At 49.7% G+C, this 13,526-nt stretch overlaps 2 protein-coding genes across 4 annotated transcripts in view; one reads left to right on the top strand and one right to left on the bottom strand.

The window, feature by feature from the left end:
• The window catches only part of LOC120996590 (transmembrane O-methyltransferase homolog), a 372,830-nt gene that overhangs the window by 231,403 nt on the left and 127,901 nt on the right, over positions 1-13,526 (top strand). The gene's annotated exons all lie outside the window — the stretch shown is intronic.
• The window catches only part of NUMA1 (nuclear mitotic apparatus protein 1), a 64,046-nt gene that overhangs the window by 20,281 nt on the left and 30,239 nt on the right, over positions 1-13,526 (bottom strand). For all 3 annotated transcript variants that reach the window (XM_040426575.1, XM_040426577.1, XM_040426576.1), the window contains exons 14-21: positions 9,837-13,505; positions 8,271-8,312; positions 7,308-7,376; positions 7,119-7,226; positions 6,266-6,496; positions 5,814-5,986; positions 5,382-5,637; positions 4,227-4,515 (exon numbers count right to left, since the gene is read on the bottom strand). In XM_040426575.1, the coding sequence (XP_040282509.1) occupies positions 4,227-4,515; positions 5,382-5,637; positions 5,814-5,986; positions 6,266-6,496; positions 7,119-7,226; positions 7,308-7,376; positions 8,271-8,312; positions 9,837-13,505 (4,837 nt within the window). The remainder of the gene's footprint in view (positions 1-4,226; positions 4,516-5,381; positions 5,638-5,813; positions 5,987-6,265; positions 6,497-7,118; positions 7,227-7,307; positions 7,377-8,270; positions 8,313-9,836; positions 13,506-13,526) is intronic.

Below are 13,526 nucleotides of genomic sequence, written 5' to 3'. Positions count from 1 at the left end.
ACTACTTTCACCGTTTATTGCTCGGTCATGCAACTTACCACCCAAATGAATTTTACCTCCTTTTCTTCTCACTAATAGAGCTTTCATTTGGTGGTATTTCATTGCTGCTGACATTTTTACTTTTTTTGTTATTAATCGAAATTTAACGATTTTTTTGCAAAAAAATGACATTTTTCACTTTCAGTTGTAAAATTTTGCAAAAAAAACGACATCCATATATAAATTTTGCTCTAAATTTATTGTTCTACATGTCTTTGATAAAAAAAAAATGTTTGGGTAAAAAAAAAAAGGTAAATTGGGTAAAAGTTATAGCGTTTACAAACTATGGTACAAAAATGTGAATTTCCGCTTTTTGAAGCAGCTCTGACTTTCTGAGCACCTGTCATGTTTCCTGAGGTTCTACAATGCCCAGACAGTACAAACACCCCACAAATGACCCCATTTCGGAAAGTACACACCCTAAGGTATTCGCTGATGGGCATAGTGAGTTCATAGAACTTTTTATTTTTTGTCACAAGTTAGCGGAAAATGATTTTTTTTTTTTTTTTTTTCTTACAAAGTCTCATATTCCACTAACTTGTGACAAAAAATAAAAACTTCTATGAACTCACTATGCCCATCACGAAATACCTTGGGGTCTCTTCTTTCCAAAATGGGGTCACTTGTGGGGTGGTTATACTGCCCTGGCATTCTAGGGGCCCAAATGTGTGGTAAGGAGTTTGAAATCAAATTCTGTAAAAAATGACCTGTGAAATCCGAAAGGTGCTCTTTGGAATATGGGCCCCTTTGCCCACCTAGGCTGCAAAAAAGTGTCACACATCTGGTATCTCCGTATTCAGGAGAAGTTGAGGAATGTGTTTTGGGGTGTCATTTTACATATACCCATGCTGGGTGAGATAAATATCTTGGTCAAATGCCAACTTTGTATAAAAAAAAAATGGGAAAAGTTGTCTTTTGCCAAGATATTTCTCTCACCCAGCATGGGTATATGTAAAATGACACCCCAAAACACATTCCCCAACTTCTCCTGAGTACGGAGATACCAGATGTGTGACACTTTTTTGCAGCCTAGGTGGGCAAAGGGGCCCATATTCCAAAGAGCACCTTTCGGATTTCACAGGTCATTTTTTACAGAATTTGATTTCAAACTCCTTACCACACATTTGGGCCCCTAGAATGCCAGGGCAGTATAACTACCCCACAAGAGACCCCATTTTGGAAAGAAGAGACCCCAAGGTATTCGCTGATGGGCATAGTGAGTTCATGGAAGTTTTTATTTTTTGTCACAAGTTAGTTGAATATGAGACTTTGTATGAAAAAAAAAAAAAATCAGCATTTTCCACTAACTTGTGACAAAAAATAAAAAATTCTAGGAACTCGCCATGCCCCTCACGGAATACCTTGGGGTGTCTTCTTTCCAAAATGGGGTCACTTGTGGGGTAGTTATACTGCCCTGGCATTTTCCAGGGGCCCTAATGTGTGGTAAGTAGGTAAATGACCTGTGAAATCCTAAAGGTGCTCTTTGGAATATGGGCCCCTTTGCCCACCTAGGCTGCAAAAAAGTGTCACACATGTGGTATCGCCGTATTCAGGAGAAGTTGGGGAATGTGTTTTGGGGTGTCATTTTACATATACCCATGCTGGGTGAGAGAAATATCTTGGCAAAAGACAACTTTTCCCATTTTTTTATACAAAGTTGGCATTTGACCAAGATATTTCTCTCACCCAGCATGGGTATATGTAAAAAGACACCCCAAAACACATTCCCCAACTTCTCCTGAGTACGGCGATACCAGATGTGTGACACTTTTTTGCAGCCTAGATGCGCAAAGGTGCCCAAATTCATTTTAGGAGGGCATTTTTAGACATTTGGATACCAGACTTCCTCTCACGCTTTGGGGCCCCTAGAATGCCAGGGCAGTATAAATACCCCACATGTGACCCCATTTTGGAAAGAAGACACCCCAAGGTATTCAATGAGGGGCATGGCGAGTTCATAGAATTTTTTTTTTTTTGGCACAAGTTAGCAGAAATTGATATTTTTAATTTTTTTCTCACAAAGTCTCCCGTTCCGCTAACTTGGGACAAATTTCACTCTTTCATGGACTCAATATGCCCCTCACGGAATACCTGGGGGTGTCTTCTTTCCGAAATGGGGTCACATGTGGGGTATTTATACTGCCCTGGCATTCTAGGGGCCCTAAAGCGTGAGAAGAAGTCTGGAATATAAATGTCTAAAAAATTTTACGCATTTGGTTTCCGTGAGGGGTATGGTGAGTTCATGTGAGATTTTATTTTTTGACACAAGTTAGTGGAATATGAGACTTTGTAAGAAAAAAAAATAATAATTCCGCTAACTTGGGCCAAAAAAATGTCTGAATGGAGCCTTACAGAGGGGTGATCAATGACAGGGGGGTGATCAATGACAGGGGGGGGGGGGGTGATCAATGACAGGGGGGGGGGGGGTGATCAATGACAGGGGGGGGGGTGATCAATGACAGGGGGGGGGGGTGATCAATGACAGGGGGGGTGATCAATGACAGGGGGGGGGTGATCAATGACAGGGGGGGGTGATCAATGACAGGGGGGGGGTGATCAATGACAGGGGGGGGGTGATCAATGACAGGGGGGGGGGGATCAATGACAGGGGGGGGGTGATCAATGACAGGGGGGGGTGATCAATGACAGGGGGGGGTGATCAATGACAGGGGGGGGGGTGATCAATGACAGGGGGGGGGGTGATCAATGACAGGGGGGGGGTGATCAATGACAGGGGGGGGGGTGATCAATGACAGGGGGGGGTGATCAATGACAGGGGGGGGGTGATCAATGACAGGGGGGGGTGATCAATGACAGGGGGGGGGTGATCAATGACAGGGGGGGGGTGATCAATGACAGGGGGGGGGTGATCAATGACAGGGGGGGGTGATCAATGACAGGGGGGGGTGATCAATGACAGGGGGGGGTGATCAATGACAGGGGGGGGTGATCAATGACAGGGGGGGGTGATCAATGACAGGGGGGGGGGTGATCAATGACGGGGGGGGGTGATAAATGACGGGGGGGGGTGATCAATGACAGGGGGGGGGGGTGATCAATGACAGGGGGGGGTGATCAATGACAGCGGGGGTGATCAATGACAGCGGGGGTGATCAATGACAGCGGGGGTGATCAATGACAGCGGGGGTGATCAGGGAGTCTATATGGGGTGATCACCACAGTCATTGATCACGCCCCTGTAAGGCTTCATTCAGACGTCCGGATGCGTTTTGCGGATCCGATCCATCTATCAGTGCATCCGTAAAAATCATGCGGACATCTGAATGGAGCTTTACAGGGGAGTGATCAGGGAGTCTATATGGGGTGATCACCACAGTCATTGATCATGCCCCCTGTAAGGCTTCATTCAGACGTCCGGATGCGTTTTGCGGATCCGATCCATCTATCAGTGGATCCGTAAAAATCATGCGGACGTCTGAATGGAGCTTTACAGGGGGTTGATCAATGACAGGGGTGTAATCAATGACAGGGGGGTGATCAGGGAGTCTATATGGGGTGATCAGGGGCTAATAAGGGGTTAATAAGTGACGGAGGGGGGGGGGGGGGGGGGTGTAGTGTAGTGTAGTGGTGCTTGGTGCTACTTTACTGAGCTACCTGTGTCCTCTGGTGGTCGATCCAAACAAAGGGGACCACCAGAGGACCAGGTAGCAGGTATATTAGACGCTGTTATCAAAACAGCGTCTAATATACCTGTTAGGGGTTAAAAAAAACACATCTCCAGCCTGCCAGCGAACGATCGCCGCTGGCAGGCTGGAGATCTACTCTCTTACCTTCCGTTCCTGTGAGCGCGCGCGCCTGTGTGCGCGCGTTCACAGGAAATCTTGCGTCTCGCGAGAGGACGCGCCGGCGCGTCCAGGAGGAATGAATCAACCACCTCCAGGACGCGTCTGTGCGTACAGCGGTCCGGAGGTGGTTAAACCCATCTCCTACCAACATGGTGCCTGTTCAGTGGGGGTCCAATCGCTGTGCACAACCAATCATGAGAACAGGGGTCCCATGTCCCCTGTATAATGGAGCGGCATGTTACCGTACTCTCATGTTTAACCACTGCCCCCTTCATACGTACTTCTGTGGACAGGGATTAGTCTGAATCTTGGGACAACCCCTTTAAGTCCAATATAGTCTCAGTGTGCGCATTAGCATGGCGCTGAGCAGCAGGCACTCACCTCCTGTCTGGGAGAGGCGGGCAGAGCTGCGGGTGGTGGGCCGATAGCCGGGCAGACTCATCAGGACAGAGTTGTTCAGGCTGTCATCGGACGACGTGTGCTCGGTTTTCACCAGCGACTCCAGAGAGGGGAGGCTGGTGAGGGCTGGAGCGGAGACGGCCGACTGGGGTTTTCCTCCACGTCGGCTTTTATTTGGCTGCTGTAGATTCTGGTGCGAGGGCGCTGAGCGCAGGCTGTAGAAGGAGGTGTTGGCGCTTTCCGGCTCTGGCTCCACTTCCTCCTGGCTTCTCTGTGCGGTAAAGAAAAACGCAAGACATGGTGAAATCTCAGCAGGAGAGATGCTGCACATAATGCTACTCACCAGTACTCTAACTGTAGGCTCTATAGGTAAGCACTACCACCACCATCATTCTCACTGGACTAATTACCTAACGGAAGCCTTGTTCCCCTAGCCATGCCAGACCAGGCAGTCCTAACATTTAGGGGTTTTTCTAGCCATATGTCTTCCCTGCCTTAAAGGGCTTTTCCATGATTACCGATGACCCATCCTCTCATTCACTTCAATATACAATGTACGGTGCTGTGCTCGGTAAGCTGCCGGAAGGCCGCGGCGATCACAGGAGTGCCGGTGTCTTCTCAAACAACTGATCGGCAGGGGTCGGACCCCTACTGACAAGATACTGATTGACCTATCCCAAGGATAGGTCCTCAGTATCAAAATCTCGGAAAACCTCTTTATTGTCTAAACAACGCTGGGGGTCTTTACTGGGTTGCACAATGCCATCAGCACCGGGGGTGGTGCTTCGGGGTTAAACAGTTGGGATCTAAGTTATCACCAACTGTGGCCATTACTGCAGGAGCCTGGCTGTCAATCACAGCCCAAACCCCGTTCCGGTTCACTTAGGAAAAGTAGTGATGTACAAATCCAGCACCCGGCATCAAGGGGTTAAAGAGCTATTACCATCACTGAAACGTCTCAAATGCAATTCCCAGATTTGGGACCCCCCAACTGACAAAGTTGTCATGTATTGAATGTAGAGGAGGCCATGCAATCTCCCACTGAGTGACAAGACCTTCTCAATTGGTAGGGGTCCCATAGGTGGGAACACCCCTGTGTGTGAAGAGTGACAGTCCCAGCCTCGCGCATCCTTTTACCTTAGTCATAGTAATATTGATGACCTGGGTGGTTCTTCTACGAGCTGAACGCGTTTTCTTGGTGGAGTCCAGAGACAGGTCCCCGATGGAGCCGATGCTGCTGTCCAGCTTGGATTGTGCACGGTTGGGGATGGGGGTGAAGTAGAGGCTTTCCAGGGACTCCACCTTCCTGGGAAGGCGGTTGGAGGACTGGGGCTCTGGGCTGCCGGACTTAGCGGTGGATGTTGAGGCTCCTTGATGGGAGCGTCCATTCTTTCTATAAAAGAAGAGTCAGAGTAAAGTAAGTTCCATGATGCAATGAAGTTGTGTTATCTTCTACTTTGCACTCGCTCCAACAAATCTCCACCGATGTTCTCTACAGTGCGGTGGATAACGACACGTTCTAAAGCGGGCCGATCCATCAGCAGTTACACAATCGGCTCTGCTGGTTACCTGGTGGAGTTCATGGGGTGCTCCTCCTCGTCGCTCATGTCCAGACTGTCGATGCTGACGTCTGCGCGGCTCCGGGTGACTCGTGGCAGGCATAGGGTTTCCCTGCTCTTCATGGCATCCGTGGAAACTTGGAACTTCCCCAGCTCACGCAGCTGGCGATCTGCATACTCCACCTACGGCAGAAAAGATGTCACAGGCGGAGGCACCAACTGACAAGATAAAGCTCGACTTCACAATGGGCACCATGCCACCAATCTAAGAATTAAAACCAGCAAATAAAAGGGCGTGTATACTTTTGCAAGCAAGATAAATGAAATAATGAAGCCTTGATTAAACATCTCCTGCTTCGGGTATACAGAGCTATGGGTCACTAGGGGACAGAGCAGGAGACTCCTACAACACAGGCGCCTGGGAACGGTACCCGCTACCAGAGCGCAGAAGCCCCCCCTCACCTGCGCCTGCAGGCTCCGTACTTGTCCGCTCAGGGTCTTGCAGTTCTCCTCAGCCTCCTTGGTTTGGAGCAGTGACAGCTGCAGCTCCTTGTGCAGCCGCTCAGACTCCACCTTCAGATCACCGCTCTCCTTGCGCAGCTTCTCCTGCTCCCTGGTCATGCTCGCCAGCTCGTCGCTCAATTGCTGGTTCTGCTGCTTCTTTGCATCGTAGTGAACTTTCGCTTTATCCATCTGGTGAAAAAAAGAGAGACAGAAGAAGTGGGTGAGAAGTGACAAAGACTGCAGAGAAGTAGTGACTCAGGAGATCAGGTCTTCATTCTATGATTTATTGTCTTTTCAGTGACCTCCAGGAGCCGCAAGTGTCACTAAAATCCTCCTCAGCGGCTATTCACACGTCCCCTCCATCCGCCCGGCTGCAGCTGTGACGTAATGTTTTGGCTGCCCGTATACTGCCTGCACCCGCTACAGCAAATCACTGGGTTTCGCATACACTGACCAGGCCAACAACTGGCTGCAGCAGTCACCACATGTGGTACATGGGATCAGCACTGCAGTAGGGAGGGGGGTAAATTAGCGGGTCTGGATCGGAGGGGCTTAGGAAGCCCCAATAAACCTGACGTCAGGACCTCCTCTCTGAGCTGCTCCCTTCGGGTTAAATTTGCATGGTCATGGAGCTCATGGCAGCGCTTTCCTTTGAATGGGAGCCATATGACACCACATTTCTTCCAGCAGCCGATACAGAGAAACATGTGTCCCCAAAAGTAGTCTGCACAGATCCAGCATTGAGGAGAAAGACGTCATCCTCAGACTGTGTGCAACAAAGATAAACAAGGAAGGAGTAGAAGAAGCAAACCTGGGTCTTGTAGTGCTCCACCGCCTGAACCTGCTTCTCAAGCTGCTCCTCCAGCTCGGAGACCTTCTTCCGGGTTTTCTCCACCTCATCGTGGGTTTCGCCATCTTGCTGCAGAGAAAGAAGCATTGACAGTGAGGGGTGTAAACAGGCATCATGGTGGAGAGGCCCCGTTATGGCCGCAGCTTGTACCTTCAGCTTCTGCTGTTGGCTCCGGATGGTCTTCTCCTGCTGGTTGATCTGCTTGTTCAGCTCACGCACCTGCACGGGGGCAGACAGTCAGCGACAAGACTCGAGCAAAGGAGACAAATACGGTGGACTCATGCCAGCAGTGGATACCCCGGCCCAGGAGAGAACACCCCCAAGGGGGAAGGGGGTGACGACCCATCCGCCTGCTATTATAATGGGACTGATCACCTCTCTGCTCCTCTGTTCTCAGTATCGTCACTGGATCCCATGCTGACAGGAGTACACCGTCTGCACAACGTCACAAGAAGGGGGTCAAAGCCATGAGATTTTTGCAGCGCGAGGTTAGTAGCTTGATCATGCACCCCCCCCCCCCCCCCCCCTCCACCCCAGCACTCGCACAGGGACCATGCCGCCATCTTCATTGAAAACTGTTTGCAGGTTCGTGCAAGATTCTACATCCCATGTAATCACCCAGAAGAGGGAGGGAGGAGGAGGGAGATGATCCAGACTCTGCGCAGTCACAGGGGGGGGGGGGGGGGGCTAGCACAAAGCTTGCCGGTGGCTGCGCAGGAACAGAATTACACGGGCAGGAAATCATTGGGCGGGCGGGCAGGCAGGCAGTATATATATATCTATATATACACATATCTACTAGGACCCCTGCCAATATAGAATTACAAGGAATCACAGGGGGGCGATTCACGGTTTGGAAGCAAAAGATGCCAAAGAAATGGAAGTTTTCTAACCTGGGTGAGATTTTTTTTCTCTCTCCACAGCAGAATCTATTCAACTACAAGAGCGTGAGGAATGGGAGCGGCACATTCACCTCACGCCACCGCGGGCAAACAGTTCGCAAGGAAAACTGCTGCGGAGCGAGAGCCCAGAGACGGCACAGAGTGGCTATGTTAGCGGCATGCACCATCACCGTTTTAGGAGCTGGAGCCGAGAGCTGTTCACACCCGTTACCTGGTCAGACTGCTCTTTCTTTGCTGCCTCCAACTGATCCACCTGTCAGGAAACATGAGCGAGCGTAAACTGTAAGTGGGCATTACCTACAACAGCCCCTAAACTCCAGTCACATCCGGAGCTGCAGTCACATCTCCCAGCTTCTTCTGCATTCTCTAGGCCAGCTGTGCGCTGGAGTAGATCTGTGCTACAATTTGCACCACCGTTCTGCCCTGAACTATAGTATGTGTGTCTAGCGGCAGGAGGTCACCACACCCTGAAAGTGCCAACGTGCATGTTCCTATACACTGACAGCAAGCAGAGAAAGAAAGCCAGTCACATCTAGTGTAAAACAATCAAATGGCACCAGCCTCTCTTGTCCTGACAGTTTGTTACAATGTATCAGTCCAGGCTTTGTGTCGCACAAAAGGATTGTCCAAGACTGGAGGCAACTGTAACAAACCTTCAGCTGAGAGACGCATTCGGTCCGCGTAGAATCGTTTATATTTAAAGGGGTTGTGAAGCCAGTACATATTGATGAGGTATCCCGAGGATAGGTCATCTATATTAGATCTGTGGGGGGTCCGACTCACGGCACCCCCCGCCGCCGATCAGCTGTTTGTAGAGGAGGCGGCGCTCGTTTGAGCGCAATTTCCTCTTCAAGATTACACTGCGCGCCGTCTCGCTTGCACCATCGGAGCAGTGTAATTACAAGTACTAACTCCTCACACTTGAAATGGAAAGGTCTTGCAATTACACTGCACCACCGAGACAACGCGCGGTGTAATGAAGTGGAAGTAGCGCTTGTACGAGCACCGCCTCCCCTGATCGGCGGAGGTGCCGGACCCTTTAATGACAGCAAGCAGAGATTTTGAAAACAGAAGGCATATTAGACCTTTCACTAACGTGATTTGAATCATTTTGAGCGCAACGCCTGAGGAGTCCTGGAGTTACTATTCCTTTCTGTGAAGGTCTTGTCCATAATAAGAAAACACGGCAGCTTTCTTCAAGAGGTCAGAGCCACTCAAGCCCTCGGCTTTGCTGCAATACCACACTCAACCCATGGACAGGTGTGGCGCTGTTTTAGGAAGAAAACAGCCATGTTTTTGGAGAACCTCTCGACACGTCTTTAACTACTTGCATCCCCCACATAATACTAGAATATCTATTCTTGTAAACTTATGTTGTACCAGTGTTACCAGTTTGAGGGGGTGGGGTGGGGGGTCCCTGTAAGGTTTAACATTATAATATCAGTGCTGCCAGTGGCTTAATGTGTAGGGACAACCCCCACCACTAGTAATGTCCAGGTGGCAATAAGTGGGAATAATAGAGGAATGGTAAAACAGGCATAAATCACTACCACAACAACCCGGGGACCATCACTCAGCTTTCCCCGAGTCCTGAACGAACGATAGCATAGCTTGCCATTTGGGACAAAATGGGCGGGGGTGTTTGATTAATGGTGGCCATATTAGTTGTCTAAGAAACTGCTGACCTGATACATGTCTGCAGAGCAGTGGTCTTCAAACTACTACTCCCAGCAAGCCCTGACAGCCAGGGTACGACTCACATGAAGGAGCACGATACCTGAGTCAGCAATTTCTGCTTCTCCTCTTGGAACTTCTGCCTCTCGTCCAGGATCTTAGTCTTGGCGTGCTCGTATTTGCTGGTGAGGTCTTGCATTTGCTCCTTGCCCTCAGAGACCTTCTTCTCGCACTGCAGGCGGAGAGACTCCAGTTCCTGCGTGTGCTTCTCCAACATCTTGGCCAATTCAGCCTGCATCTTCTTCAGCTCCTGCTCGTATGATTGAGACAGAGTCTTATTCTCTCCGGCCAAGTGCTTCTTCTCCTCCTGAAGGGATGCCATTTGGTTAAGATGATCCTTCATCTCCTTTTGCAGCGTCTCCAACATCTTCTCCTTCTGAACCAAGGTTCCTCTCAGGGAGGCCACCGACGCTGCCTCTGCTTTGATTTTCTCCAGTTCCACCTGTAAACTCTCAGCGGTCTTCTGGTTTTGCAGAAGTTCCTCCTTGTGTTGGCTTTCCCTTTGAGTCTGCTCGGCCTTTATTTCTTGGTAGAGGTTTCGAACAGATGACAGTTCCTCGAGCTGCTGCTGGATGGTGGACATCCCATCCTCCTTCTGGCTGCACTTCTCCTGCCAGACCTTTACATCCTTCTCTAGTTTTTCTGTAGTTGCCTGGTAAGACGATAGGGTCTTTTGAAGCTCTTCTACCATCATCCTTTGCTTTTCAGCTGCCTCCTTGTAGGACGCAGCCTCGGCTGTTAGGTTTTGGATGACACCTTGTTTCTCCAGAAGTTCCTTGGTAGAGGTTTCGAACTTCTCCTGGACTGTTCTCAGCTGCTTCTCTAGCCCATGGCTTTTACCAGCTTCTTTTGCTAAAAGCTCTTTGGCCTCGACACAGCTGCTCTCATTGCTGGCCAGCTTGGTGGCCAGATTATTCACCTCCTTCTGTAGGCTTTGTAGCTCTTCTGCCTTATTCTCAATTTCCTTCTGATGTTGGGCTACTTGCTCCTTGGATCCAGATAACTCCTTTTCATATTTCTGAGAGGTGGACTGGACACAAGTCAGCTCCCGGCTTGATTCACTCAATGACTTTTGGCTTTGCTCCAGTTCCTGAACCTTGTGGTACAGTTCTTTTTTCAAAGCTTCTAAGGAAGCCTCTGTCTCAGACTGCAAAGCATGAGACTCCTCCAACTGCTTCCCGAGCTCGGACGTCCTGTGTCGTTCCTGCTGGACCTCAGCTGCTAAGGTTTGCATTCCCTTTTGATGCTGCTCAGATGCCGAAGCCTTTTCGGAGGCTGCAGTTTTAGCGTCCGAGGCCTCCTTACGAGAGACGCTGACAGCATCTTCCAGTCCACTGCATCTACTCTCTAGTTCAGCAGTCCTGGACTGAAGAGCTTGCACTTCCCCTAATGTAGCTTGGTACTGCTGCTGGACAGAAGCCCCTTCGCGTGTCTTGCTTTCAAGGTCTTGCTCCAATCGTTCCACCTGTCGGTCTCTTTCAGAGAGCGTGGCTTTCAGGGCACTCATCTCAGAGTCTGTGGCTTTGATGGTTTGGATATAGTGTTTGATCTGTTCCTCTTGTGAGGTGCTATGCTCTTTCAAGGCTTTCAGTGCCTCCACTTCTTTCACGAGACTGGCTGCATTGTCTTTTTCCTTCCGGATCTTTTCCTCCTTGGAAGCGATTTCTTTGGTAAGTCTCTCAAGCTCGCTCTCCTTCATCGTAATGAGATCAAGAGAGCGCGACAGTTCATTCTGCAGAGCTGAAAACTCGTTTTTGTGGCCGTCCATATATTTCTGCAGCTGAGCCTCTGCTTCCAGATTAGCTTCTCGCTCGGTCTTCAGGTCCCCGAGGACTTTTTCCTTCTCCCTTGCCAGACAACGACCCACCTCTTCTTTCTCGGCGAGCTCCTGCTGATGCTTTACCTGAGACTCTTTAAGCTGTTTGCTCATCTGCTCCAACTCTGCAGAAAGCTTCTGGACAGCGCGTTCGCCTTCTTTGACAGTTCCGTGCATTGAATTTATTTTGGACTCAAAAGCCAAGATCTTCTCAGATTTCTGTTCTTCCAGACATTTTAAGGCGGCTTCTAAGTTGGCTGTTTTTTGTTTCTCATCAGAAAGCTCTTTGGACAGGACTTCAAGCTCCCGCGCTTTATTGCTGCACGTCCTTTCCAGCTGAGACACGTGTTGGGCTTCGTCCCGCTGCGCCGAGTGGAGCTTCTCTTCAGTAGACTGGATGGTATGAAGCAGCTTCTGCTCTTGCACTTCCCTCTCTTTGAGCTGAGCCTTGGCTGAGGAGAGTTCGGACTCCAGGTGGCGTACCTGATCAAGTTGCGCGGACATGGCGGCTTTGGCCTCGGCTTCCATTTCAGACACTTTTGACCTCTCGCTAGCCAGCTGCTTGCAGACCTCATCGTGATCCTTCTTTAACCTTTCGATGTCCGCTTCCACCTGACTGGAGGTTTCGGCTCGCTCTTTCCATGTGCCCATTTCCTTCTGGAGTTTATCGATTTCCTCCTCTCGTTGCCGCACCGCAGAGGAGGATTCACGCAGCTTCTGCTGCAGGTTCTCCGTTTTTGCTCCGAGTTCTTCTTCTAATTGTGCGACCTTAGACTCAAGCGTCTTAACTGCAGACTTCTCTTGGCAGAGCTCATTGACGGCCTGGTCTCTGCTTTTCTGTAAGATCTTCACGTCTCCTTCCAGCTCAGAACTTTTCCGCCGCTCGCTCTGGAGTATAGCAGAGGTTTTCTTCTCATTTTCCAATAGTTCCTTCAGGTTTTCCACCGTCTGCTCCAGGGACGACAGCTGTTCTTTAATTTTTGCATTTTCTTCACTGACCAGCTCCATCCCAGACACGCTCTCCTCGTACATTCTCAGCTGAGTCTCCTGTTCAGAGATCTGCGTCTTCAGCGACTCCAAAGTGGCGGTGTGAGACTTGCTCTGGTTATCGTTCTCAGCGTCAAGGGCCTGACATTTGGCAATCAAGTCCAAAATGGTGGCGTCCAACTCCTGCACTTTTAGAGTCAGTTCCGCTTTCTCCTTCTTCAGCTCTTCCATTGCTACCAAACCGGCTGTGTTATCATTTTGTAAGGCCTGGTACGTTTTACCCAAGGCGTTCACTTCTTCCTCCTTGGTATTCTTATACTCATTGAACATGGTAATGGCAGAGTCTCTCTCACCCACAAATTTATCGCGTTCCTGCTGTAAACCGAGCACCTGTTGGGTGTTTAGTCCAAGTTGTTCATTTAACTCCAGCAACTTGGCTTCAGTCTGTCTTAGTGTGCTTCCAAGATGGTCAACTTGATGGTTCAGTTCAGCTATGTTCTTCTTAGAAGACTCTTCTTGCTTCTGCAGGACAATCTCCACCTGCCCTCTCCGTCTCCTCTCCTCTTCCACTTCCTTGTGGAGACCAGAAAGTTCCTGATCCTTCTGCACCAGAGACGTCTTCAGCTTCGATATCTCCAGCTTTAGAGTGGTGATCTGACAGGTCAGCTTTTCCTCTTGAAGCCTGGCGTCCTGGTCCTGCTTCTCCTTCTGGAAGGTGATCTCCGATAAGGATGTCTGCAGGTTGGTTACGATGTCCTGGAGCTGCAACTTTTCAGTTTCGAAACGCGATCTCTGCGACTCTAAGTCCGCTTTCGCTGCCATCTTCTCTTCCTCCACGTGTGTGATCCGAGCTTGAAGCTCCGATGATTTAGCGTTTAAAGCAACCACCTCTTGCTGCAAATGCTCCAGCTAAAACAAAGACAGGCAAAA

Source organism: Bufo bufo, chromosome 3, assembly GCF_905171765.1.
Source record: "Bufo bufo chromosome 3, aBufBuf1.1, whole genome shotgun sequence".
Classification (NCBI taxonomy): Eukaryota; Metazoa; Chordata; class Amphibia; order Anura; family Bufonidae; genus Bufo; species Bufo bufo.
Note: the sequence above shows the minus strand (reverse complement) of the source record. Positions and strands in the feature narration are given on the sequence as shown.